Source organism: Mus caroli, unplaced genomic scaffold (assembly GCF_978045245.1).
Source record: "Mus caroli unplaced genomic scaffold, Mus_caroli_1 scaffold_4, whole genome shotgun sequence".
Classification (NCBI taxonomy): domain Eukaryota; kingdom Metazoa; phylum Chordata; class Mammalia; order Rodentia; family Muridae; genus Mus; species Mus caroli.
In genome coordinates this window covers 139,420,358-139,447,424 of record NW_028227259.1, presented here as the reverse complement: position 1 = coordinate 139,447,424, position 27,067 = coordinate 139,420,358, and the positions used below count along the sequence as shown (strand labels likewise).

At 41.9% G+C, this 27,067-nt stretch overlaps 1 protein-coding gene across 3 annotated transcripts in view; it reads right to left on the bottom strand.

Annotated features, from left to right (window-relative positions):
* The window catches only part of Baz1b (bromodomain adjacent to zinc finger domain 1B), a 62,353-nt gene that overhangs the window by 14,857 nt on the left and 20,429 nt on the right, over nucleotides 1–27,067 (bottom strand). For all 3 annotated transcript variants that reach the window (XM_021162486.2, XM_021162487.3, XM_029477264.2), the window contains exons 4-12: nucleotides 26,542–26,743; nucleotides 22,720–22,841; nucleotides 20,941–21,138; nucleotides 13,558–15,262; nucleotides 10,211–10,349; nucleotides 9,106–9,239; nucleotides 4,712–4,814; nucleotides 2,264–2,362; nucleotides 759–936 (exon numbers count right to left, since the gene is read on the bottom strand). In XM_021162486.2, the coding sequence (XP_021018145.2) occupies nucleotides 759–936; nucleotides 2,264–2,362; nucleotides 4,712–4,814; nucleotides 9,106–9,239; nucleotides 10,211–10,349; nucleotides 13,558–15,262; nucleotides 20,941–21,138; nucleotides 22,720–22,841; nucleotides 26,542–26,743 (2,880 nt within the window). The remainder of the gene's footprint in view (nucleotides 1–758; nucleotides 937–2,263; nucleotides 2,363–4,711; nucleotides 4,815–9,105; nucleotides 9,240–10,210; nucleotides 10,350–13,557; nucleotides 15,263–20,940; nucleotides 21,139–22,719; nucleotides 22,842–26,541; nucleotides 26,744–27,067) is intronic.

The window sequence follows — 27,067 nt, the reverse complement described above, 5'->3', positions numbered from 1 at the left end:
ACAGGATTTCTCTGTGTAGCCCTGGCTGTCCTGGAACTCACTCTGTAGACCAGGCTGGCCTCAAACTCAGAAATCCGCCTGTCTCTGCCTCCCAAGTGCTGGGATTAAAGGCCTGCGCTACCACTGCCCAGCTTTGACTTACATTTTTAATAAAGATTTATTTTATTTTAAATCATACCTATGTGCCTGCTTGAGTAAGTGTGTGTACCTGAGTGCAGTGCAGCAAGGGGCCGTGTGATGCAGGAGCTGGAGGTGCATCTGGGTGCTGGAAACTCCATGTGGTGCTTACCAGAGCAGTGTGTGTTCCTAACCCTTCGGTTCACAAAAGTGCATTCTTAAACAGTGTGCACTACAATCTTGTCAGTCACATAGGAAATACGAATTTTAATGAATACAGTCAAGTGTATTCCTTGCACAAAGGAGGCAGAATCAAGAAATCACTTGTGTTTGAGGCGAGCTTGATCTTCTATGTGTAAGGTCCATGTAGGGAAAAAAAAAAAAAAAAAAAAATCAAGCCAGAAAGAAAAAGAACCCAATGTCAGCAAGAGAAAAGAACTAGATTTGGCCCATTTCCTGATACTTAGCAAACAAAAGAGATGACAAAGAAAACATTACATACATGATCTTTTGGTATTATGCAAAACAAACCTAAACCAAAACTTGATCTTTTTAGCAGGTTAAGACACAGCTCTAGAAATGACTCTAGGCTGAGTTTCTAAGAGCGGCAGCTTTCCCAGGGGATTTTCCTGCACTCTTACCCGGGCCTCAAACTCCGATGTTCCCTCCATGTAGCCAAGCCCTCCTTTCTGCAGCCTCGTCGCCACTTCAATAAGATCACTCCTCAGGAAGTTTAAGAGCTCCTGGTTGCCGTCACAAGATTTTAGACCCAAATTTGGCTTTCGCGCCAGATAAATAGAATGAGTAATTTCTTGGTATCTGTAGGCGTTGAGATAGGGAAAAGGGAAATTATAGAAACTTTTCTTTTTTATAACTACTTATTGATTTTATGTGTAAGAGTACACTGTAGCTGTCTTCAGACACACAAGAATAGAGTATCAGATCCCATTAAAGATGGCTGTGAGCCCCCACATGGTTGCTGGGAATTGAACTCAGGACTTTTGGAACAGCAGTCAGTAATACTCTTAACCACTGAGCCATCTCTCCAGGCCCCGAAAGAAACTTTTACAAGTACTCTATACATCCTCCAGCAGCCAATATCTGACTCTGTTTCTGTGTTACCCAATACTGGATATTGACATAAACAGAATCATACAACACGTAGCCTTTCATGTCTGGCTTCTTTTGCTTAGCACAATGTTTTGATACTTACCCATGTGGCAGCACAAGCCAGTGCTTCACTAATTTTTGTTTGTTTATGGGCTTTTTTTAAAATCTGCATTTGTTCTGTGCAACCATCTCTCCAGCTTTCATGCCTTTTGTAAGTGGATAGTATGCTGTTTGGACAGGTCGCCTTCTGTCTTTCTACTGATCAGTGGTAGACATTTATGGTACTTCTACCTTTGGTCTATCATGAATAATGACTGATCAGTTTTGAACAGTAACTCAGGTAGGAATGCATTTTTGCAATACTGCTTAACTACAATGGCTCATAGCTTGCTGCAGGGCACACACTAGGCATAGAGCAAGTGTGTTACCCTAGATCATATACCTGCAAAATATGTTTTTCCAAATAAACATGATGCTCAAAAAGATTACAAGTTATGTAAACATCAAAGGTTACAGACTTATCTTTGTAACTTTATTTTAATAGATTATCAACAGAAAGTCAGATATGATTATACATAGCTCTCGTCAAGAGCTCCTTGAGACCTGTACCAGCACACAGAGGATAGAGGCAGGAGGGTAAGAAGTGGAAGGTTGTCTTGGGCTATAAGTCAGGGCTACAGAAGACCCTGTTTCAAATAAGCATGCAGGTTGAGGCTGGAAAGATGGCTCAGCTGTTAAGAGCACTGGATGCCCTTCCAGAGGACCAAGGTTTTGATTGCTAAGCACCTAATTAAAAAACAAAATACACACACAGCCACACCCACCCACACCCACCAGGCATGCATGTAAACAAGTCCAAACAAAAACCATACTGCTGCTGAGTATCATGGCGCACGTCTTTCATCACAGCACTAGGGAGACAGAGGCAGGCAGCTCTCTGAGTTTAAGGTCAGGCTGATCTACACAGGGACCAAGCACACACTCACATATTGCCATTAACTCTGAGAAGACTTGAGTGACAAGAAGAACCACTTACCTCTTCTCCAGCCTCTCTTTCAGCTGACTTTCCCTGATTCCCTGAGGATGGAGACAACTCAGCAGTTCATCCAGTTCCTTCTGACTGTCACACAGGAACCTGCAGGAGCAGAGCAAACCGGACACACCGGAAGAACAATGAAAACCCACCGGTGCATGGAGTCTCAGGCTGACAGTGAGTGAGAAATGCAGAATTCCAAACTGGTTTCTTTTCTTTTCTTTTTTAAAAGATTTATTTATTTCATTTATGAGTACACTGTAGCTGTCTTCAGACACACACTAGAAGAGGGCATCAGATCTCATTACAGATGGTTGTGAGCCACCAAGTGGTTGCTAGGAATTGAACTCAGGACTTCTGGAAGAGCAAGCAGCCAATGAATGCTCTTAACTGCTGAGCCATCTCTCCAGCTTTTCAAACTGTGTTCAATCTAATGTCTGCTATTAGAACACCTAATAAGTTATGGGAAGTGCTACAATACAGTGACACTTGTCTGTTTTTTCTGAGACCAGGTTTCTTTCTGTGTAACCCTAGCTGTCCTGGAATTCGATCTGTAGATGAGGCTAGCCTTGAACTCAAGAGATGCACCTGCCTCAGACTCTTTTCTGGGACTAACAGGGTGCATGCGCCAACCACCTAGCTCAGAGATAGACTTTATAAAGGCAATAGAACATCTGTCCATATGACTTCAAAAAGTAAATATAGGGCTGGAGAGATGGCTCAGCGGTTAAGAGCGCCGACTGCTCTTCTGAAGGTCACAAGTTCAAATCCCAGCAACCACATGGTGGCTCACAACCATCCGTAACGGGATCTGATGCCCTCTTCTGGAGTGTCTGAAGACAGCTACAGTGTACTTACATATAATAAATAAATAAATCTTAAAAAAAAAGAAAAAGAAAAGTAAATATACCTCAATCGAAAACAGCTAAGTGAAGTGAGCCAGGCGTGGTGGCGCATGCCTTTGATCCCAGCACTCGGGAGGCAGAGGCAGGCGGATTTCTGAGTTCGAGGCCAGCCTGGTCTACAAAGTGAGTTCAAGGAGAAACCCTGTCTCGAAAAAAACAAAAAAAAACAAAAAAAAAGAAAACAGCTAAGTGACTGCACTGAACATATTTTATATAACCAAAAGTAGTAAAGACCTTCTCAAAATCTAGCTCTGCCTAAAAGCAGAATTGTACATACATTAAAAGCTACTTTTAATTTTTTCCAATGGATAAAATTTACTTAATAAATTTATGCATCTTAATTTTATTTTACACATACTTTGCAAAGTGTAATCACCAAATTCAAAATACTTCATATTCCCAGATTTATTGAGAAGCTTTGGCAACATAAGCTGTATTGCACGGCAGGCGTGTGGTGCATGCCTGTGATCCTAGTACCTTGGGAAGCGAAAGCAGGAAGATTAGAGTGAGCGCAAAGTCAGCCTGGGCTACACAGTGAGTTCCAGGCTCACCTGAACTACAGTGGAGGACTTTGTGTCTCAAGAATTGGGGATAAGGCCGGGCAGTGGTGGCGCACACCTTTAATCCCAGCACTCGGGAGGCAGAGGCAGGCGGATTTCTGAGTTCGAGGCCAGCCTGGTCTACAAAGTGAGTGCCAGGACAGCCAGGGCTATACAGAGAAACCCTGTCTCGAAAAACCAAAAAAAAAAAAAAAAAAAAAAAAAGAATTGGGGATAAATCCAATTATAATATACAAAATTAGACTATCAAGAGGTGTGATGGCTAATCTAGGTTGTCAATTGGATACAACTATTACTAAGAGGTACCCTCAATCTGAGGGATGACTTTCATCAGACAGGCCTGCGGGGCATTTCTTGATTGCTTTCATACCGTGGGCAGTACCATCCCTATGCAGACAGAAAGAAAGGCAGCAACTAAAAGTGAGCCCGGGAGCAAGCCAGTAAAGACCAGTCTGTGACTCCTGCCATGAACTCCTTCCTGCCCTGCCCGGCTCCTCTGGAGAACAGATTGTAACCTATAAGTTAAAATAACCACTTTTCTCTCCAAATGTTTTAGGCCACAGTGTTTATCACAGCAACAGAAACTAAAGTAGAACAAGCAGGGGAAAATCAAATCCTGAACTTTGAGAAAAATAGCTGGTTACCAAAAGATCACATCTGGTTTTTTAACAGTGAGGGTTTTGGTTTTCTTTCCTTTGAGACAGGGTATTATGTGGCCCAGGTTGGTGTGTCCTGCTTCTATCTCGTGAGAGCCGGGATTACAGGAATGCACTACCACAGACAGCTTAGGAGCTGCTGGAGATGCAACTCAGGTCTACTCATGGTAGTAAAGCATTCTACCACCTGAGCCACACCCCTTACCCAACAGTAAGCTTTGATATGCAAAAATGAGCAACATAAAATATCTTTACTATTACTGTGTTAAGTATTTCTTCCTTAACATTGGAAAGGAATAAGAATGAGCAAGCTCCCAGGTGCTGTGTTACCATAAGTTCTGTCCTTGCTTGGGCACAGTGGTCTCCACAGCCTCTAGTGCTGGTCCATGGTGCGCATTCACACTCGCATTCTTGCCTAGGTTTGCTTTCTTACCTAAGAGAAATGCAAATGCTAAGTTTAATACATTAAACAACCAACTCCTTGTTCAGAAAACCTAAATAGACTCCATGCCCAGACCAACAATATACAGATGCTGCTGTCAATTAAACACAGAATACATTTATAATTACTAAACTGTTGAATTTTAATAAAATTTAAGAAATCTCTAAACAACTATTCCCAGATTTACACATATGTATAATTTATTAAGACCATTACATAATACAGTTATATTTTTAAAAAAAGAAATTGCAGCCGGGCGTGGTGGTGCATGCCTTTAATCCCAGCACTCGGGAGGTAGAGGCAGGCGGATTTCTGAGTTCGAGGCCAGCCTGGTCTACAAAGTGAGTTCCAGGACAGCCAGGGCTACACAGAGAAACCCTGTCTCGAAAAACCAAACAAAACAAAAACAAAACAAAAAAAAAAAGCAAACCTTGAGGAAGTATGTTTGCTAAAAAAATGTTTTAAATGTTTAATTAAAATGTTTTAAGGCGACAGACTGTAATGTTAGACTGTAATGTGTACTTAAGTCTCACACGGTCGGTCCCCAACTCGTTTTATAGTAATAATGACAGACAGTTCATATTGTATCCCGTGCCTTTTCTGGGGCTGGGACTTGCACTTTCACAATGCTAGGCAGCCGTACCTCCACTAGCACAAACAGCTGGCACTCTACACTACAAGTAGAACTATAGGGCTAAGCGACACATCTGGAAGGTAGGTGTACTACTTGTATTTTTTAACATACAGTACTTTAAATTTTTTTTTTTTTTTTTTTAGGTTTTTCGAGACAGGGTTTCTCTGTATAGCCCTGGCTGTCCTGGCACTCACTTTGTAGACCAGGCTGGCCTCGAACTCAGAAATCCGCCTGCCTCTGCCTCCGGAGTGCTGGGATTAAAGGCGTGCGCCACCACGCCCGGCTACTTTAAAATTTTTTGATGGATATATCAAACACAACCCTGTTGTAAGTTGAGAACTTCTATATGTATTCTCTACCGTTCAACAGCTACACAGCTCAAGCCTTAAGCACACTAATCTTTCAGGACATGGTAGTGCACACCATCCATCCCAGCATCTGGGAGGCAGAGGCAGGAAGATCTCTGTGCACTCTAGGCCAGCAACTTCTAGACTATATTTAAGACCCAGACTCAAAATAAATAATCAACCAACTTCAAATCAATCTAAAAATCCACTAGAGGTCAGAGAAATGGCCCAGCAGGTAAAGGTGCCTGCCCCCAGACCTGCAGACCTGAGTTCAATCCCCTGGACCAACACAGGGGAGAGAACCAATCCTACAAGGTGTCCTTTGACGTCTACATGCATGCACCCATACATATACACAAACATATCAATATCATATAGAAAAAAATCCCCAGATAGGCAGTGGTCATTAATCCCTGAACTCAGGAGGCAGAGGAAGGCAGATTTCTGAGTTTGAGGCCAACCTGGTCTACATAGTGAGTTCCAGGACAACTAGGGCTACATGAAGAAACTCTGTTTCAAAACACCCAAAAGAAAAAAAGGGGGTGGGGCAACAAAATAAAACAAATCTCCACTAGGATGCTCTAGATAAGCTTTTGAGAAGTCCTACATTCCGTTGGAATCACTTCTAAATCTGAAGAGCCTGACTCTGCAGTCAACTCTTCTCTAGTTCAACTGCATTAGGTAGGCCCTCTTGTATCTGTAAAGTATACCAAATCCAGAATTTGCTGCAAGGTAATATAATCTACACTTAAAATAACTTACGATGAAGAAGCCTTAAAGTTTTCAGATGTATAAAAGAACTTAGTGGTTTTATTATTAATAATGCTACATTAAGTTTGTTATTAGGAGTATCTCCAAAATCAAGCACTACTTTAAAACAAAAATAAAAATACATTCCTAGAGAAATACAATTCTTGAGAAGCAATCTTTATCAGGTTATTATAACCCAATGGTTCTTAATAGGGACTGTGCCAGAGGACATGGTCAGGGTTTAGAGACATTTGGACATGCCTACTGACATCTAGTGGGCAGAGGATGTGGTGCTACTAAATATCCTGTTAGTGCGAGCACCCACGAGACATTGTCTAACTACAAATAAACTACCTAACCCAAGCATCTGATCTGAAAGTTTTCTTTTGTTCTTGGATATATCCAACACATATACACACAGCTGAAAAAAGAGTCTATCTATCCAGAAAAGGACACTCGCATTTATCTTTTCAATTAAGATACCTCATAACCAACATTCAGATGAAAAATGTTATCAGTGACTCTTTATAACTCTTTTAAATCACCTATTTATGTTTTTATTGTTTAGAAACAGGGTGTCTCACAACTGCCTGGGCCTCTGAGGACACCAGGCCTGTACACATGTGGTGCACAGACACACAAGTAAAGAAGACACAAACATTAGAAATTAAAATCCATGTCTACCCGTCAATTAAAAAAAATGTATTTCTATTTCAAGAAAAGAATAAAAATCAGGGGGCTGGTGAGATGGCTCAGTGGGTAAGAGCACCCGACTGCTCTTCCGAAGGTCCAGAGTTCAAATCCCAGCAACCACATGGTGGCTCACAACCATCCGCAACGAGATCTGGCGCCCTCTTCTGGAGTGTCTGAAGACAGCTACAGTGTACTTACATATAATAAATAAATAAATAAATCTTTAAAAAAAAAAAAAAAAGAATAAAAATCAGGTAAGATGCTGCATGCCTATAAGTCCAGAAACTTGAGAGGTAGAGGCAGAAGAATCAAAAGTTCATGGTTGTCCTAGGCTACATCAAAGAGTCCAAAGCCAGGGCTCAGGGGTTAAGAGCACTGGCTGCTCTTCCAGAGGACCAGGGTTTAAATCCCAGAACCTATATGGCAGTTAAATCTGTAACTCTAGTTCCATAGAATCTGATGCCTCTACTGACTTTCGCTGGCACCAAATGCACACAGTGCAAACACACACACACACACACACACACACACACACACACACACACACACACACAGTGCACATACTTTAAAAAAGACTTCAAAACCACCCTAGGTTATATGAGATCCCAAGCAGGTGGTAGGTGGTCTCCCTGTTTTGTCCTTTTCAACAACTGGGCTCAAGTATCACTCTGCTCCAGCCTTCCAAGGAACTATAACTACAGACCCATGCCACTGTGCCTCAGGCTCAGTCCACCCTTGCACCCACCCTACAGGTCTCACTATAGAGCCCAGGGTGGTCTCAAATTCACCACCTCCTGCCCGCCCCAGGCTCCTGAGTGCTGAGATTACTTGAGCAGTCCCTGATTTAAAATGAGATACTGTCTATTTTCTCCTTATTAGATTTGCAGTGAAATGACATTCAGGACCTTATCTGTCCTTTTTGCAGTCAAATCTCCAGCACAGCTAAATTTTCTTTGCACAATACAAGGTATTTCAGAATTAATTTAAAAAGCAGAGAAAGAGGACAAATAACAGTTTCCTTGGTCTCCTACCTCAGTTTTAGGCTTGATGCCTCTACAGACATTACCAAGGTACCAAATCTGAAAGCTATTTCTGTAAAATCTATTACCCACAAGTACTCACTCTCCCTCTTCCCTCATTGAGCTAGGATCAGGGCTACTATGCTCTCGTCTCTCTGCATGCTCTTCTTTCTCTCAGAAGCTGGGTGGTAATAAAGAAACCACAGCCGGGAAAGGGACACAGGAAAGTCAGTCATCCATGTGAATCCTAAACCACAGACAGTTCCTACTTAAACTATCTCAAAGCGAGGGTGGAGGTGCCACACCTACAATCCTGGTACTCAAGAGACTGAGGCTGGAGGATTGACAGTTCTAGGCCAGCCTGAACTATAGCACAGCACTGCTTCAAACACATAAAAATGTTTCATCTTTACAAAGAGGAAGGTCAAAACACATTCAAAAGAAATAATCCTTAAATCTTTTTCCTAACAGCACCGTGCAGTTCTGTTTCCTGAGTTATGGTGTGGCCATAGCTCATAGGCAGCCACACACTCACTAAGGAGAAAACAGTACTCCAGTGCTTTTTGCTGGGCTGCTCCACAGCTCAGACTTGTTCAATGCATTCTGGACATGACCACTTCCCGCCTGGAGCAGGATGACACCATACTCAAAGCAGTGGTTCTCAACCTGCCTAATGCTGCAACTTTAATATAGGTCCTCATGTTGTTGTGACCTCAACCTAGCCTGATTATCAACTCCTGTGAAAAGGTCTTCCAGCCCCAGCAAAGGGGTCTCCACCCCCCACCCACGGATGGGGATCACTGCTTTATGTCAACAACCTCTGCAGCAGATATACTTACTTCGAGGACAGTAGTCATCATCAGGTAAATTGCTGTGGTCTTTGCGGTGATGCTTAAACCGGTAGTCAATGCTATTATGGACCCAGCCCTTTTCAATGAATAATCCTGGGACTTCGTTTGAGAAGAGCCAGTATCTACAAAGCACAACAAGGATTAATTAGTAACACCCATGATAAGTGCAACAGTGAACAGAGAGACGGCTGGGTCACTTTACTGCTAACAAGCAGGAGTAGCACTGGTCACAGCTGACAGTGCCTTCCTCACAATCTGACATAAAGAGTTGTAAGGAAAGACAGGGTAACCAAGATGCCTTGACATCTGGAATTCATCTAATGTCTGTGTCACTTCTGTAATGTCTATTCTGTCTCATTAGGTTCCACACAAGGAATGAATTTAAAATACCTTACCTAAAAAACAAAAAAATTATTTTAAAGTCTGTCATGTTTTGCCTTCATGTATACATGCATGACTGAGTTCAGAGAGGTTTTCAGAATCCTGGAACTAGAGTTCCAAATGGTTTGAGTCCCCATGTGGGTGCTTGGACCCAATTCCAAGAACAGTAAATGCAACAACAGTAAGTGGTTTTAATCACTGAACCATCTCTCCTAAAATACTAAACCATTTAAAAAAAAATAACCATTTGGATGACAGTTCATCTGTCTGTGTAATTAAATTTTCTATCAGTGGTACCCTTGGGGAAAAGAGGAGACTTTTTTCTTCTTCTTCTTTTTTTTGGTTTTTTCGAGACAGGGTTTCTCTGTGTAGCCCTGGCTGTCCTGGAACTCACTCTGTAGACCAGGCTGGCCTCGAACTCAGAAATCTGCCTGCATCTGCCTCCCGAGTGCTGGGATTAAAGGCATGCGCCACCACTGCCTGGCTGAGACTTTTTCTTAATCATGGGAATAGAACCCATGGTTTATGCAAGAGCTCTGATATAAGTTACCAACAAGCCTGGGAGATTGTCTTACCTAACTTCCTAACCCTGACATCTGACACCAGTAGTAGTCAATAGTTGCACAATGAGAAATCATCGCTACAAACAGAACTGGGGAACTGATCAGAAGCAGCTCATCTCTAGCACCTTAGATTAAGTTGAGTAACTTGCCTGTTATGGTTGCGGTCTGTACCAATAGGTGTCCTGCGCAGTACGAGTTTTGCCTTGGCAATCCCTTCCTGGAAAGCCTTCTCGGCAGCAGCCTTGTGCTTCCGCATTCGTTCCTCTTCAGCTTCCCGTTCCAATCTCACTGGTGAAGATTAAAAAACAAAAAAACAAAAAAACAAAAAAAAACAAGAGTTGTATGAAGCACGAGTTTCCCGGGCCTTCCTTTCTTCCTCTGCCATGTAAGATAGAACATGATAATCTATTATCCTCCCATATTCCTTACAACGTCTCACCCCTCACTGCCACAGGATCCCTAAACAGACCAGGATGAATTAAAAAGAAAATAATTTAAAGACAGAGTGCACATGGAAGAAGGGGTGGTGCATGCCTTTAATCCTAGCACTAGGGAGGTAGAGCCAGGCGGATATCTGTTAATTCAAAGCCAGCCTGGTCTACAGAATGAGTTCTAGGACATCCAGGGCCACACATAGAAAGACTGTGCAGAAAAAAAAATTATTATTTCAATCAAGAAGAACCTGTGACAACTTATCTAAGTATGTATGTATACATGCACAAATGGATATACATACATACAAGGTCTCACTATATAGCTCTGGTTGGCTTTCAACTTGCTATGTAGACCAGGCTGGCCTTCAACTAGGGTCTGCCTGCCTTTGTTCCTGAGTGCTGCAATTAAAGGTATAGGCCACCACACTGGGCTCCTTTAATGTGATTGACAGGAGAGAGAGAAAAGAAAATCAAGTAAGAATATGTAAAGAGCAGCTGGCCTGAACTCATGGATTTCTACCTCAGGAGTGTGGTCATTAAATGTGGTACCACTGTGCCACTCACACCTCTCAAAACAGGGTTTCTCTGTGTAGTCCTGGCTGTCCTGAAACTCACTCTGTAGACCAGGCTGGCCTTGAACCCAGAGATCCGCCTACCTCTGCCTCCCGAGTGCTGGGATTAAAGGCATGCGCCACCACACCCGGCTGAGTATTTAAGTTTGTCTGTCAAATTCTACTACAATAATGTGCAAAGGATGGCTATTTATGTCATCTTTAAATTATATCTTCTCTGATGATCATATATGCAATATAGTGAGAATATTAAAACATATTATTCGTAAACAGATATTTTTAAAATAAGGTAAAAATTGTATCTATTGAAAGAAAGAAAGAAAGAAAGAAAGAAAGAAAGAAAGAAAGAAAGAAAGAAAGAAAGAAAGAAAGGAAGGAAGGAGGGGGGGGGAGAGAGAGAGAGAGAGAGAAAGGCAGGCAGGCTTTGATATTACACACATTTAATCCTGGCATTTGGGTGGCAGAGCCAGGGAGGTCTCCGAGTTCCAGGTCAGCCAGAAGTACACAGAGAAGAGTTCCAGGCAGCGAGAGATAAGCTCAACAAAACTAAATAACAGCCATGCAGTGGTGGCACATGCCTTTATTCGCAACACTCCAGGCAGAGACAGGCAGATATCTGAGTTCTGAGTTCAAGGCCAGCCTCGTTTACAGAGTGTGTTATAGGACATCCAGGGCTATAAAGAAAAATCCTGTCTCAGAAAACAAAAACCAAAATCTAAACAACAGGAATGTTGGGGTAGTGGTATAATGCTTGCCGAGCACATCCAAAACTTTCAGTTTGAGCCCTGAAACCACAAAACTGTAATGCAGTATAAAATCTGTGGCCTTTAATAAAGTTCTCTAGACTGGTTAACGAGATAATTACAGCAGTTACACAAGAGATAAGTATAAAAGTAAACATTAAAGATAGATCTGCTGAAAATATGGAAAAATCAGAACCCTCACCTGGTGACAGGGATGTAGAACTATACAGACGCCTTGTAAATGGCTGGGGAACTCCTCAAATAGTTAACGGCTACAGGACTTAGTAATTCCTTTCCTAGGCATACACCCTAAAGACACTATGTCTAGACAAATCCTTTACAGAGAAATATTAATAACAGCAAATGATGCAGGCAACCTATCTGTCCACTGACTGGTGAACAGTTAGCAAATAACATACGTGAATCTTGAAACCATTAAATGAAAGAAATACAACATTAAAGTAGATTATATGATTTTTATTACTTTTAATTATGTGTATGCATGTGTGTGTTGTGAAGGTATGTACATGAGAATGCAGTTGTCCAAGGTGGCCAGAAGACAGTGTTAGATCCTCTGGAGCTGGAATTATAGGCAGTTGTAAGTTACTTGATATGCCGGGAACAGAAGTCCTATCTTCTCAAAGAGCAGTATGCTCTCTTAATCACTGAACCACCTCTCCAGCCCGGTTTGACTCTATTTAATATATATTATAACACACATACATATTACATTTATTCCCCTATGTGTGTAAAGGTCAAAGCATAACTTGTAGAAGTCAGGTCTCACTTTCTGCTCTGTGGGTCCCAGGAGCAATCTCAAGTTGCTAGGTGTGGCAGCAACTGACACTGAGTTCTTTTACTGGCCCAATGGGAATCTATTTAAATGAAATGCACAGAGCATATGAATCCAGAGAGATCGGCAGTTGTCAATGGCTAAGAACAGGAATGCCTTTCGAGGTTTCTTCTGGGATGGTGGGAATAGTTTGTAACTAAGATTATTGTCTTTTATGTCTTGGTTTCTTCCAACATACTGTCTTACATGCTATAACACAGATGAATCTCTCAGAAAAATGTTCTGGTTCACATATTCAATTCCAGGGCAGAAGAATTTCCTTAAATTCAAGGCCAACCTGGGCTACAGTGTGAGACTGTCTCAAAATAAACAAACAAACAAAAATAGTAACAAAAACAGACTGTACGTGCATGCAGTCAGTCACCACATAATAACCGCTCTCTACACATGGTTATTATAATTCCATGGTGTACTACCTATCTTCAGGTCCCGCAATTATATATTCATTTAATAAATATGTATGGGTGTTTTGCCTGCCTATGTCTATGTACCACCTGCATGATTGTGGAGGCAAGAAGAGGACGCTGGATCCTTTGGAAGTGTGAACTTCACCTGCAAGAGCATCTCTCTAGCACCTAAACACATATGCATGCACACACTCATGCACATACTCGCGCGCAAACACACACACACAACAGCACACAAAGCTGTTGAGCTAAGCATGGCAGCTCATGCCTGTAATCCTAACATACTCTGTAGGTTGAAGCAGGAGGCTTAGCTACAAAGTAAGTTTCAGGAAAGGCTAAGCTAATTAAGATCTTATCTCAAAACTATGAGAGAACAAAAATATCTTAATGAGTGCCAGTTTATGACAGCTACCCTACCATTATTCTAGTACTTTCAGTTCTTCTACCCATGAAAGGGCTTTCCTGAACCTCTCAGGACAAATTTTACCTTTTGTTTCTCTCTCCTGGATTTCCCGCTTCCTCTTAGCTTGCATGCTAAGCAGCCTTCTGCTCTTGACAGCACTGATCATGTCATCTGCTTCCACTTCCACTTGCTGTTCAATCTTCACAATTTCTTTTTTCCTGTCCACTTTGCCCAGCACATTCTCCTCTTTGCCATTTTCTTTATTTCTGGCTTCCATCTCCTTCCGCTTTTGCTTCTCTGCTCTCTTCTTATCATTCTCCTCCTTCAGCACAGCAAGCCGCTCCTTCCACAACTCTGCAGACATCTGCTGTCTCGTCTCCATGTGGTCTTGAACAGAGTATGTCATGAGGATACGGTGGCAAAGAGCTGTCAATATCCGTAGCTTCTCCTCTGAGGTCAGCTCAAAGAATTCTGATGTCTCCAGCTTCTCTAGAAATTCGTCTTGCACCTCATTGTCCTCAAATGGTGTGGAATCTTTATTGTCATCTGTTTCTGAGCCCTCGCTGTCCTCTTGGACATCACACCTGCGCAAGCAGAGCCGGACCAGCTCTGAGACAGAATGCAGGGTGAGGGGGATTTCTGACAGCTTCATCCCCAGTTCTCCATAGTCTTCTGCAATTTCATCCTGAAGTAAGGTCTGTAGCAGGATGACCAGCACTCTGTTCAAGTACAAAAAACCACCTTTATCTGCACTCAAGGCTTCCATTAGGGACACGGCAGTGATAGGGTACTGAGCATCGGGCAAGAGCAACCCAGAGTAACAGCTCAGGAACTCCACCACCAGGGCCACATCCCCAAAAAGAGTGTTGGGGAGCCCTTCAGGGGTATCTACCAGCCTGAATGCTGGGAGGTTTCTGCCACCTAACTCCTGGTCCTCAAATCGCTTCTGCTTTTCTAACCTCTCCAGCATTTCTTTCTCTCTCCGTTCTTTGGCTTTTTCCCGCAACCTCTCCTTTAGCTCCTGTCGTTTCTTTTTCAAATATTCTTTCCGTTGCTCTTCAGACATAGAGGCCCACCTCTTTTTATGTTCCAGGAGCTCATAGCGTTTCTGGACAAGAGCCCGGAGCTCTTCTGGAAGACGGGCTCTGTCTTCATTGGAGAGGAGACGTGCTGTTTTGGAGATAACACAGGACAGAGCACTCTTCTTGTCCTCTTTGTCTTTATTTTCTTTGTAATAGGCAATCAGATGCAGAGCTGCAGGAGGCAGGTGTTTGTGAGGTTTACCAGAAGACCTTGGCACACCCCCAGAACTCCGTGGAGTACGGGTCATCTTCTGAGTCCCTTTGGCCATATCCAACAAAGTCATCTGCTTCATTTTGGTCTTAGGAGTCTTCACACACTTGCTGGGTGATTTGGAGTTGCCTGTGGACTTCTGTCCATTCAGGATGCCTTTGCCTCTGCCCTTGGCCTTCAGAGGTTTGTCACTGTGCTTCCCTGGCTTCTTGGCAGCTGGGCCTTTCTTAGGAATGTGGAAGCTGTGTAGCTTGTTGTTGTTGGGGGACATAATTTTCATCACCTCTTCCAAATGTTCTTCCGGAGACTTGGAATTCTTTGAGTTCTTTACTTTGAGTGGTGGGCCATTTAACGACTTCTCCAAGTGCACATGACACCACAGCTTAGGGTTTAGTGGGGAACTCAGAGAAGAACTGTCTCTCTTAGGTTTCTTTGAGGGCTTCCTGTCTGGAGATCCAGTATTCCTCCTCTTGGTAGAGGGATTGAGAGTCATATACTAAAATTTAAGAACAGGAGCAAAATTACTTTTAAAACTATGTGTAGCAAGCAGTATCTAAGCACTGTAAAGCCACACATCCATCGATACAACATAGTAAGACCTGTCTGAAAGCAAAGCTACACTTGACAGATGTGGTGGAGGCAGTATCAGCAATCCCCAAACTTAGGAGGTAGAAGCAAGAGAATCAGAAATTTCAAGTCTGTATTTGTTACATACGAAGTCTGGGGACATCCTGACTACATTAGACTGTCTCAATATCCCCCACCCCTCCAAATGTGCGCTGTGACTGTACAGCCCAGTGATGGATGGGATGCTTCCCTAGAGTATGTGAGGACTTGGGCTCTACCTCCAGCAGTGCAACCAAAACCTACCGTCCCCTAATGTTAGATCTAGCTTTATGTTTCCACATGCACTAGTGGCTCTCAAATATTTTACTGAACTCTATGAACACTTTCTCCAGCAACAACATATAAAAATTATGCATACAGTTTTCAAAGTCTATCCATGGGCCCTAGATTAGGAAAGAACTGATCTAAAAACAGAAGCATCTAAGATTTCAAGAAGTGCTACTCTCAACCTGAGGGTGCAGGTCAACTGCACAGCACCTTCCTAAACCCTGTATTCTGTCCCTGAAAAGGTGGGGGGTGGGGGGCAACAGCACACACATATCCAGAGGGTATAATCCTGTTCTTGAAATAGCAGTTAGATTTTTCAACCTTTAATTTTATGTCAGCTTCAATAATTTGTTCTATAAGTAGAGTATACCATATAAATGCTTAGTCTCGACCCAGAGGCATACATTCCTGTGAAAACACACTTATGTAGAGCGGTAATAATACTGTTCAGATAAAGAACCTTCCTGGCCTATGCTCTTGGGTTCTCAAACTCTTCTTTGTTCTCTCCCACAATGAAAAACTCACTTCTAAGAATATATTAACTACAAGAACTCTGAATCCTCACTTATTTTATACAGTTCTTAAAATTCTTTTAACACATTTCGCTGTTTATCTTATGTGGGTTGAGTATATGTGTTGTGTGGTGCTATGCAGGAGGACGTCAGAGGAAAACACAAAGGGGTTGGCTCTCTCTTCCACCATGTGAGTCACAGGGATTGGACTTAGGTGCTCAGACACGAGTATACCTTACTGAGCTGCAGTCCAGTCCTGACTGTGTATAGTGTTGAATGCCCCACCCACTTCATTCTCTCAGCCACTCTAGTCTACAATCCTCCAATCTCACAAGACTTTTGTCTTGGTTTTCTGAAACAGGGTTTCCCTTTTAGCCCTTCTGTTTTAGATTTACCTCTGTAGACCAGGCTGGCCTTTAACTCAAGAGAGCCTCCTGCTTGTGCCTCCCAAGTGTTAGGTGTGTGCAGCCCACCCACCCCCAAAGTATCCTACAAAACCTTAAATCCATTAATTTTATCACATTTTCAAGATCCTAACCTGTTTGTCTGTTTTTGTTTTTTTTTTTTTTTCTTCAAGACAGGGTTTCTCTGTGTAGCCCTGGCTGTCCTGGAACTCACTCTGTAGACCAGGCTGGCCTCAAACTCAGAAATCAGCCTGCCTCTGCCTCCCAAGTGCTGGGATTAAAGGCGTGCGCCATCACGACCAGCTTGTCTTTTTTTTTTTTTTTTTTTTAGAGGTGGGATGTCAGAGCCAGGAGCGGTGGCTCGCACCTATGACCCCAGCATTCAAGACACAGAGGCAGGAGGACTTCTAAGTTTGAGGGTATCCACCTTCCAAGTAAACAAAACGACGGCGTCTCCCTATAACGGCCCAGAGAGTCTTCAGACTCTGGAAAAGCCATGCGCCTGAGCTTGAGGAAGAGATGGGTATAGGTGGGCATGGACCACCATGACTGGCTTCCCACCCTTCCTCACTTAAACTTAACTCTAGGCAATCATTACAATCTAGCTCACACAAACAAACAACTTCCTTCCCAATCTGTTCTGCCCCAAGCTGTTCATGTTCATGTAAACATGGTTAGAACAGAAACTACAACACATCCATCGCTGGCACGCCAAGAGACCCTAGCTAGCCCACTCTCACAGTACGTTCCCTTAAGAGTCCATCTCCCTTCCCACTACTCCATTTACACCTTCTGTCTCCTCAAGCTTCCACACCTCATTTCCCTCACACAGAATTAGTTAAGAGGCAGCTTAGCATGCTTGCTCACACCTGTAATTCAAGAACTCCAGAGGCTGAGGTAGAAAGACTGTCAGGTCAGAAGTGTCATATACGAGTCTGAGGTCAGCCTGGACTACATAATGTGAGAGAGACACTGTATCAAAAATAAAGCAAAAAGGCACATGGGAAATTCCTCAAGACTATCTTGGTCATTATAGCGACTCCGTCCTTTTGTTTACTTGGAAGGTGGATATCCTCAAACTTAGAAAACCTCCTGCCTCTGTGTCTTGAATGCTGGGGTCATAAGTGCAAGCCACTGCTCCTGCCTCTGACATCCCACCTTGGAAAACTGGGAGATTTCCTCAGTCAACAAATGAGGCTACAGTGTCAGACCTCCTTTCAAAAACAGACCAAAAAGACTTCAGAGGTTAGAACCTAGTTCACTGGTCACAACAGGAGTTAATGGTTAAAATATGTATCAAAACTTGTAACTGATTTTTATATTTTAAACAATATAATTTTAAGTCGGGTATGGCGTGTAAAAGCCTAAAATCCCAGCACCTGGAAGACAGGGGCAGGAGGGAAAGGACAAGGTCAGCCTGGCCTACATGAAACCATGTCTCAAAACAAAAAACCCAAACAAGCCAAAACAGTAAAGTTGACAGCTAAAATACAAACTAAATGAAATAGTCAAACTCATTTTAGCTAACAGGAAAAAGACTACTATATAATTTCTACTACAGGCAGCAATTATGCACGAGGAACCATTTTGAATGGACAGGGCTAACTGGCATGGTGGTACATGCCTGTTATCCCTGCACTCAGAAGGGAAAGGAGGGGGATCAGTCCAAACATTAAAGACAGAATCAAAGAAACAAACCCAGAGAACCACAGTAAAACCAAAAGCAAAAAAGTTTGATTGAGAGAACAGACCATGATTAAACTCCTCTTTTGACTAAATGAGTAAATGCCAACTTTAAAGCCCAAGCTGACTTTTCAGAATTACAGGCGATATTGGCACATGCCCCTCATCCAGCCCCTTGGGAGGATGAAGACCTGCAGGGTTAGGCTTTTAGCTGGCTGCTTACCAGTGCCTGATTAAAAGTGAATGTTCTGTTCCCCAAAACCACTTTCAGGACAGAGGTTTACCATCGTACAGAACAGGAACTCTAGCCACGACTCCTGGAATATCTTTCCCCACTGTACAATTTCCTACTTGTTTCCCAGGACTAACTATCAAAATGTTAATGAGAAATAAACAAAAAAGGATGACTTATTTAAGGTCCCCTCATAGACAACACTACTATGAGTACTTCAAAGAGCAGTGTACTTCTGAGACTGTCCTGCAATGGCAGCATCAAGTGAAAACAAGTGTATGTGCTCAAGCTGCCCCTGTTCAAGCAGCCCTAACAGCTGCGCAACAGGACCTGCACACACCAGCACTCCTGCTGATGCTCAGGTGGGTGCTTAAAGTGGAAGGAAAGAGACTAATCAAGGCAGTTTTGTTCCAACATTTTAAACAGATTACCTTTAATAGGTATCATTAGAACTGGTAAAAGAATTCAAAGTTACAATAAGGTGCTTTCACATTTATTTGGAAGCACAATGTTAAGAAATAATATGGACCATTAAATGACAAGAGTTCTCGTCTCTATTTTCAATAAAAAAAAAATTTTTTTTTCTGAAAAATGAAAGAAATGAACTCACCCAACCCCCTCCCAACAGGCCGGCTCCCGGCGTGAGCAGTCAGTCCTTCAGTAGCTGGATCATCTCAGCATGGAGCATGCTGGGTAGTCACAGCCAAATGGGAGCCGGCATGGCTGGACTCAGGGGGATCTGAAAAAGTATAAAACCACTTATGTGCTGAGGGTCTCCTCTATTCCCACTCAGCAGAGTTCTATAAGATTAATATAGAGGAGAAAAAAGAATGAAAAAATATTTTGGTGAAGGCCCTTTCTCATTGCTAACTACTTATGACAGCAACATGAGAGGCCAAAAGAAAAAAAGTGGCTATTATTCTATTTGTTCCCATCACAAAGAACATAACACCATCAGGACAAAGAAACATAAGTCAAAGAAAACATTTCTTCGTTGATAACAAGGAGGAAACAATCTGCAGCAAATCAATCTGAAGCTGAACTTAATAATAAAAATAGCATATCTAACAGTTAGACCAATTACAATACTTTGTTAATGCAGGTGTCCTGAGTAGCCACAAGTGTCAAATTTGTGGGGGTGGAGCCGCAGGCAGTTGTGAGCTACCTGATGACAGGTGCTGAATCTGGGCCTCTAGACAGGAAGTAAGTGCTCTTCATCAGTTAGGCATCTCTCCAGCCTCCTCACAAATCTGAGTTTTATTCCATTAGGTTGGTTTTTTTGTTTTCTGTTTTCCTTTGAAAACACGTAGTCCTGGCTGTCCTAGCACTTGCTATGGAGACTTGGTATTGAACTCAAGAGGTCCACTTGCCTCCTGAGTGCTGGGATTGAAGTCGTGTGTGTGTGTGCGCGCCCCCACTCAGTGCTTTTCTACTCTTCTAATTCACTGATGACAACATAGCAAGAGGTTGAGGGCAATTTATATAGAGTTCATCTCAGCCTCTATGTTTTTAGCCAGTAAGTTAGCTGAGAAGGTATTTTTCGGTTTTGTTTTGTTGTAGTCCTGGGTACTGAGCCCAGAACCTCATACAGAAAGGGCAAGAGGAATGGAGACAAGAGAGGGAAGATGGGAGAGAAAAAAAACAAACAAAAAAAAGAAATCCTAAGCCAAACTCTTTAGTTTATCACCCACTGTTACTTGGTTCTAATTAGATTATCCCTCAGATTCCCCACTTAATTACATAAAAATAATTTAAAGATCAAAATGGACAATTCAAGGAGGGAAAAATGTAGTCTAAAGAGGGAAATGCTTGGTTTCTATTAACATGTCCCCTAAGTTATAGATATTCCAGGCTTTATAGGACTGTCAAAGTTATCTTGCCTTATATACAAAATCAATTTTCCTTCTGCCCCCATACCCAAAACAGGGTCTCTACAGAGTCCTGGTTGTCCTGAAACTGTATGTAAACCTCAAACAGAGATCTGCCTGTCTGTGATCCAAGTGCTAGGATTAAAGGCACATACCACTATGCCTAGCTCAGTTTTGACATCCCAGTTAGTATTTTGTCATCTTATTAACACTGACTGGAGTAATCCAGAAAGAGGAATGTCAACTGAGAAGATGCTTCTATCAGACTGCTCATGGGTGAATCTGCAAAGCATTTTCTTGACTAATGATTGATGTGAAAAGGCATAGCTCATTATGGCTGGTGCCACCCCAAGGCTGGGCAGGCGGTTGTGAGCTGAATAAGAAAGCAGGCCAAGCAAGCACAGGAACAAGCCAATAAATATCATCCCCTCCATGGTCTCTGCTTCAGTTCCTGAATGAATTATCTGTAGTTAAAGGTTCAAAATCTGCCATGAATCTAATTCTCTATGAGCTAGTGGAGAAAAGAAACTATCTAGTAAGGCTTTATTTATCCAGGTGTCAAACATTAATAGTGACCTTACCTTATATGGGTCAAGTAAAAAGTCACTGAACTTGCTAGGCAGGGAATATTTCTTCACCAATTCATCTTCCACCACCCAAGGTGCATTCTCACCAGTACCAGCACGTAAGGCATTATGCCGAATAAAGTATCGAAGTATCTCCTTATTTGGTGGTCTCTCTGTTCGAATCAAGCTGTCTGCTGGCACATTGCTGATGATCTAGGTGAAAAAATAAAAAAGAAATCAGCACTGGGGTGGGAAGCAGTTAAGCAATGAAAACAAAACACATATCCACAAAGGAAAGAATCACAATTCCATCTTGGGAAGGGGGTACTATACATTAAACATAAGGCAAAAAAATTGTTTTAAAGATTTATTTATTATTATACAAAATATAAGTACACTGTAGCTGTCTTCAGACACACCAGAAGAGGGTGTCAGATCTCATTTCGGGTGGTTGTGAGCCACCATGTGGTTGCTGGGATTTGAACTCAGGACCTTCGAAACAACAGTGTTCTTACCCACTGAGCCATCTCGCCAGTCCCAAGGCAAAATTTTGAGACAGAATTTCAAAATAATTCCCAGGTTATTTGTCAATAAATATCAATTAAAGTATACCACTCAACTTCACAGCAGCAACTTTTTTAGTTACAACTTTATCTTAGGAAGTCATTCAATAGCAAAAGAGGAAGAAGGAGTATTATTAAAGATCCATCCTTCACGGATCCATGCTTGGTGGTACACACCTATAATCTCAAGAGGCTGAAGTAGGAAGATAGTGAGCTTGTGGCTAGCCTGGGTTAACATATAGCCAGACCCTGCTTCCAAAATACCAAAGGAAATGGGGCAGTAATGGTGCACATCTTTAATCCCAGCACTCAGGACACAGAGGCAGGATGATTGTTACCAGTTTGAAACCAGCCCAGATAACACAGCCAGCTTTAGGCCAGCGCAGACAGCAACACCCTGCCTATCTCAGAAGCAAAAGACAAAGAAGCAGCTGGTGGGTCTTCCCATAGATGACCTTTTCCAAGGTTAAACCTCAGGGCTGAACTGCTTCTTACATGAAAGGGTTATCTATGAAAACTAACACACGATTATTTTCAACTTCCTAGTCCTCCTTCAATAAAAACTTAAAAGTTCTAGTCGGGTATGTGTAGAAACACCCAAAATAATATACCAATATTTTTTAAATCTAGATTTAATCAAGGAAATATATATTTTATTTACAAGTTTAAAACTTTTGTTTTCTGCCACAAGGTCTCATGTAGCCCAGTTGCCCTCAAACTCACCGTGTGACTGACCTTTAACTCCTGAACCTCCTGCTTCTCTATTCCAATGACCAGGAGGTAGGAAATAAACTCTTGCCAGCTGCCTTTAAATACATCCTTACTTTGAACATATTGAAAGATATATAAAAACTAGAGCTGGAAATAGCTCAGTGATTGTAGTTGTCTAACATACAAAAGAGCCTTAGTCCCACATGAAGAATTAAAAATGTAAAAGCCAAAAGGGCTGGGGATGTAACTCAGTGTAGAATATTTGCCTAGCATAGCAATACCCTGAGTACAATAGAGTTTTAAAATGGTAAAAAAGCATTAGTAAGTTGTATTAAGGGTACGAACTAGCTTGAAATCTAGTAAGATCAACTATAGAAGCAGTGTCAGAGTTGACTGGCCATGCAACTTTAATCTCTGTGGTGAGGACATTCCTTTACATTGTTCCTTAGCATATTTTCTCCAAGAAAACCACTCCTACAGGAGTTTCTTAAAATCTATTAGTGTAAGAGACTTAACCAACCTTATCTTCATTTTGTAGCTTCACATCATATTTGTGAGGCAGAAATTTTGGAGGAGCCCATTTTCTTTCTCCTTTTTTTAACGAAGTAGGAAGTTTTCGTGGAGACCTACGCGCTCTGTCATCTAGTCAAATCAACAGGAAATTAGCAAATAATAATAATAAAATTATTTTAATTCAACTTATTTACTCACAACTAATAACTTCATTCAGTCCCTCCCTTAGACCAGGCACTGTCTGATGAGGTGTGACACTTGTAACTTCCATGAGCTTAGTCTATGCAGGAAATCAGGTAAGTAAATGCCTACAATCCCACAATACAGGCTGACAAACAAGAATACTCTGGAAGTACAGAAAAGGAATGTTCCAGAAGGTGAGCATGAAACACCTAAAAGAATGACTTATGGGCTGGAAAAATAGACCTGGGTTAGTTCCCAACTGTCAGTAACTCCAGTCAGTCCAGAAGACCTAATGCCTTTTTATGACCTCTGAGGCACGAGGCATCGTATGGTGTACACATACATGTAGGCAAACACCTAAACACATAAAATAAAGACACGGATAAAAGAACGTGTAGTAAGACAGGATAAGCACAGTGTTAAATCTAACAAAAACATTAACACAACCGGGGCTACGAGAGTGTTTGGAGGTTAAGAGCACTTGTTACTCTTTAGAGGCCCAACCTGGGTTTGGTTCCTAGCACTCAGGATGACTCAAGCATCCGTGACTCCAGTTCCAGAAGAATCTAATACCCTCTTGTGGCCTTCATGGGCACTGCATGCATGTGGTACACAGACATACATGCAAAATACCCATACACAGAAAATAAATTTAAGATTAAAAACAAACGAACAACAACAATAAAAACCTGGATGTTTTGCAAGAGGACCTGGGTTTGATTCCCAGCACACAGCAGTTCACAACCATCTCTAACTCTAAATGGAGGGAACCTGGCACCTTCTGGCCTTGAAGGGCAGCGAGCATGCAAGTGGTACACAGACATATATATATGCAGGTAAAATACTGACACATGAAATCTCTAAAAATTCAAAAAAGTAAAATGACTTAAAAAACAAATCTCTGTACTCAGAAAGTAAGGAGCTATCTGCAACCTGATTAGAACCTGTATAAGTTATTAAAAGGCACCACTAATGCAGGCGTGGAAGCATGTATTTGATACACGTGTAACCCCCAGAACTCAACAGAGTAAGGTCAGTCTGGGTCACAGAGCAAATTACAGTCCTAGGCTGCCATAAAAGCCTGCAAAGAAAAAGTTCCAAGGACAGCGACACAGCCTATAACAATACCCAGTATTCTCTAGATAGAGCCAGAAAGATCAGGAGTTGAACAACGTCGCCTCAGATACATAGTGAGCTTGAGGCTAGCCTGATTGAGTCACTGTCCCCAAACAAAAAAGTAAAAAAATCAGACAAGTTAAATCATAATTAATACAAAGGATTCAAGCACTCGTCAGTATGCAGAAGATAATACTCTGACGACTCTCGGGATAAACAGGACAGAAGAATCTCATTGGGTGTGGTAGCACACCTAGCTGTAACTCCACCTTCTGTGAGGCACAAATAGGAGGACCAGTATTAAAAAAACCAAAGAATGAAAATATCAAGCCAAAATAAGAATATAGAGCTAACATGTTCCTGCCTGATATATTATTAACCCTTTTCCTCCACCAAGAAAATACTATGGAAACTAGAATTTTGTCACATTCCTACAGAGATCTTAACTGTCTAGAGAAAACATTCGGTGTTCTGTAACGTAATTCAAACTCTGCCTCTTCCCCTTTCTACACATTAGGAATATCAGTTATTAAAACCTAACTAAGGCAAACACACTAAAAAGGAAGTCAAAGCCTAAATTCCAATTTGTGGGTACCAATGTTTCAGGAATGACCGACTCTCCAGTCAGAGGGGAAAGAGTAAGAAGATTTCCTCCTCAGTCAGCTCCTCATGAAAACAATTTTCTACCTCAGGCAACCAGAATTTCCACGAGTTAGGGGCTGGTGAGCTGGCTCAGCAGTTGAGAGCACTTGCTGCTGTTGCTCCAGAGGACAACAGTTCAGTTCCCAGCACCCACGCTGGATGACACACCATCACCTGCAACGCTGGATGCGGAGGATCTCATCCCCTTTCTTGGCCTCTGTGCACCTATACACACAGGGTATACACTCACAAATAAAAATAAAATAAACTTACAAATAAATATTCAGTTCCAAAGAGAGAACCTGGAAATGGTGTGAATATGCAGCCCTAACAAAGCAGAAAACACAGCTGAAATAAAACCGAAAGGCCAGCTACAACTAGTCTCACAAGTTTCCTTCAGACTATTACTATATGACCAGCATGAATCTAAAATGATTAGCATGGATCCAAAACATCTTGATGCCCAACTGAAAGAATGGCAGAAAAAGTGGCAATTAAAATAGTGAGGTGAAATTATTCAATCAACCAACAGGTACAGATCATATATACCAAATACTGTGTGCTCATTTTGAGAGAAAAGGATTCTAGGACAGTTAATTTCCTTATTTAAATAGTCTTAAGTGTATATAATAAAGGCTTAGGATGTCGTAACACTGTGCTGGCTGGTTTTGCATGACGACTGAGCAAGAATCATCACAGAGAAAAAGAAGTCTCAGTTGAGGAAATGCATTTGAGAGATCCAGCTGCAAGGCATTTTCTCAATTAGTGATCAGCCCATGGTGGGTGGGGCCATTTCTGTTCTAGTAGTCCTGGATTCTATAAGAAAGTAGGCTGCAAGCCAGGGGAAGCAAGCCAGTAAGCAAGCAGCATCCCTCCATGGCTTCTGCATCAGCTCCTGCTTGAGCTCCTGTCCTGACTTCCTCCAATGATGGACTATGATGTGGGGGTGTAAGCCGAATAAACCCTCTCCTTCACAACTTGCTTTTTGGTCATGGTATTTTCATCGCAGCAATAGAAATCCAAACTAAGACACATTCTCAGAGAAGTTTTCCAAGTGAACAATGCTCTTAGTTCTTCTAACTATAAAGTTTTATTTTAGTCTCCAGATCTGTAAAAATTATATTTGATTAACAGTGTTTCAGAATTCTAGTGGCTCCTACCTGAGAGTCAGGTCAAAAGAGACAAACAGAAAAGCTGTATCTGAAAGCCACCACACTAGCCTGCACTGTGAGGACCAGGAGGGATTAGAATGTGCTTTGTCTACCTGGATTACTGCCCTCTCTACACTCATGCACATGTTTCTGGTTTTAGGAGTAAAGGCAAGAGGGCAGGACGTGGTGGCACATGGCACACATCACTGATCCCAGCACTTGGGAGGCAGAAGCAGGCAGATCTTTGTTCCATGCCAACCAGGGCTACATAGTAAGACCTTGATTAAGAAAAAAAAAAAAAAAAAAAAAACAAAACCAATCAACCAAAAAGAACAAAGGGTAGAAAAGAGTCCTAGGTGTATCTTAGTGCATACCTGTAATCCCAGAATTCAGGAGACAGAGACAAGAGGACCACTCCAAATTTGAGGCCAGTCTAGACTACATATTCAGACCCTGACTCAAAAGAAAAAACAACAACAAACAAAAAAAGTAGGAAAATTAAAAGAAATCCAATTTTCTTTACCATCCTGGTTAAGAATGGTCTTAAATATTTAGGGAGTTTTAAGTCCTAAGTCACGTTGTGGGTATGTTAGTGGTTTTTTTTTTTTGAATCATAATGAATAAAATCGTGACAATATAAAAACCTAACTGTACATGTGGCTGCTACAGAAAGCTAGATCTCTACGTAACAAATGAGCACCGTCTCAACTCAGGAGCAAGGCTAGCATCATACATACTAATACTCTCTCTCCTGCCTTCATCCTCTTTGACTACTGTCTCCTTCTTCTGGAGGTCCTGAGCCATTTGACTGGAATTCTCTTTGTCACTTGACGGAGAATCACAGGCCCCATCAGATTTCTTCTCAGCAGCTTCTTCATCAACTTTCTCCAAAGGATGAATCTTCACAATCTTCACCTTGAGCATTTTCTCCTTCCCAACCTACACACGCAATGCAAAGAAAATTAAGAGAACTAGAAACTAGAAAATATAAAACTAGATCCTACAAAAATATAAAACATGATCCAATATACCTAATATGGTGATTTTAATAAAAATGGCCCCCATAAGCTCATATGTTGAAATGTTTAGCCATCAGGGAACGGTACTATTTGAAAGGATTAGAAGATATGACCTTGTTAAAAGAAGTGAATCACTGGGAGTGGGCTTTGATGTTTCAAAAGCAAACCAGTCCAGTGTCTGTCTGTCTGTCTGTCTCTCTGACTATGAATCAGGATGTAACTCTCAGCAACTGCTCCAGTGCCA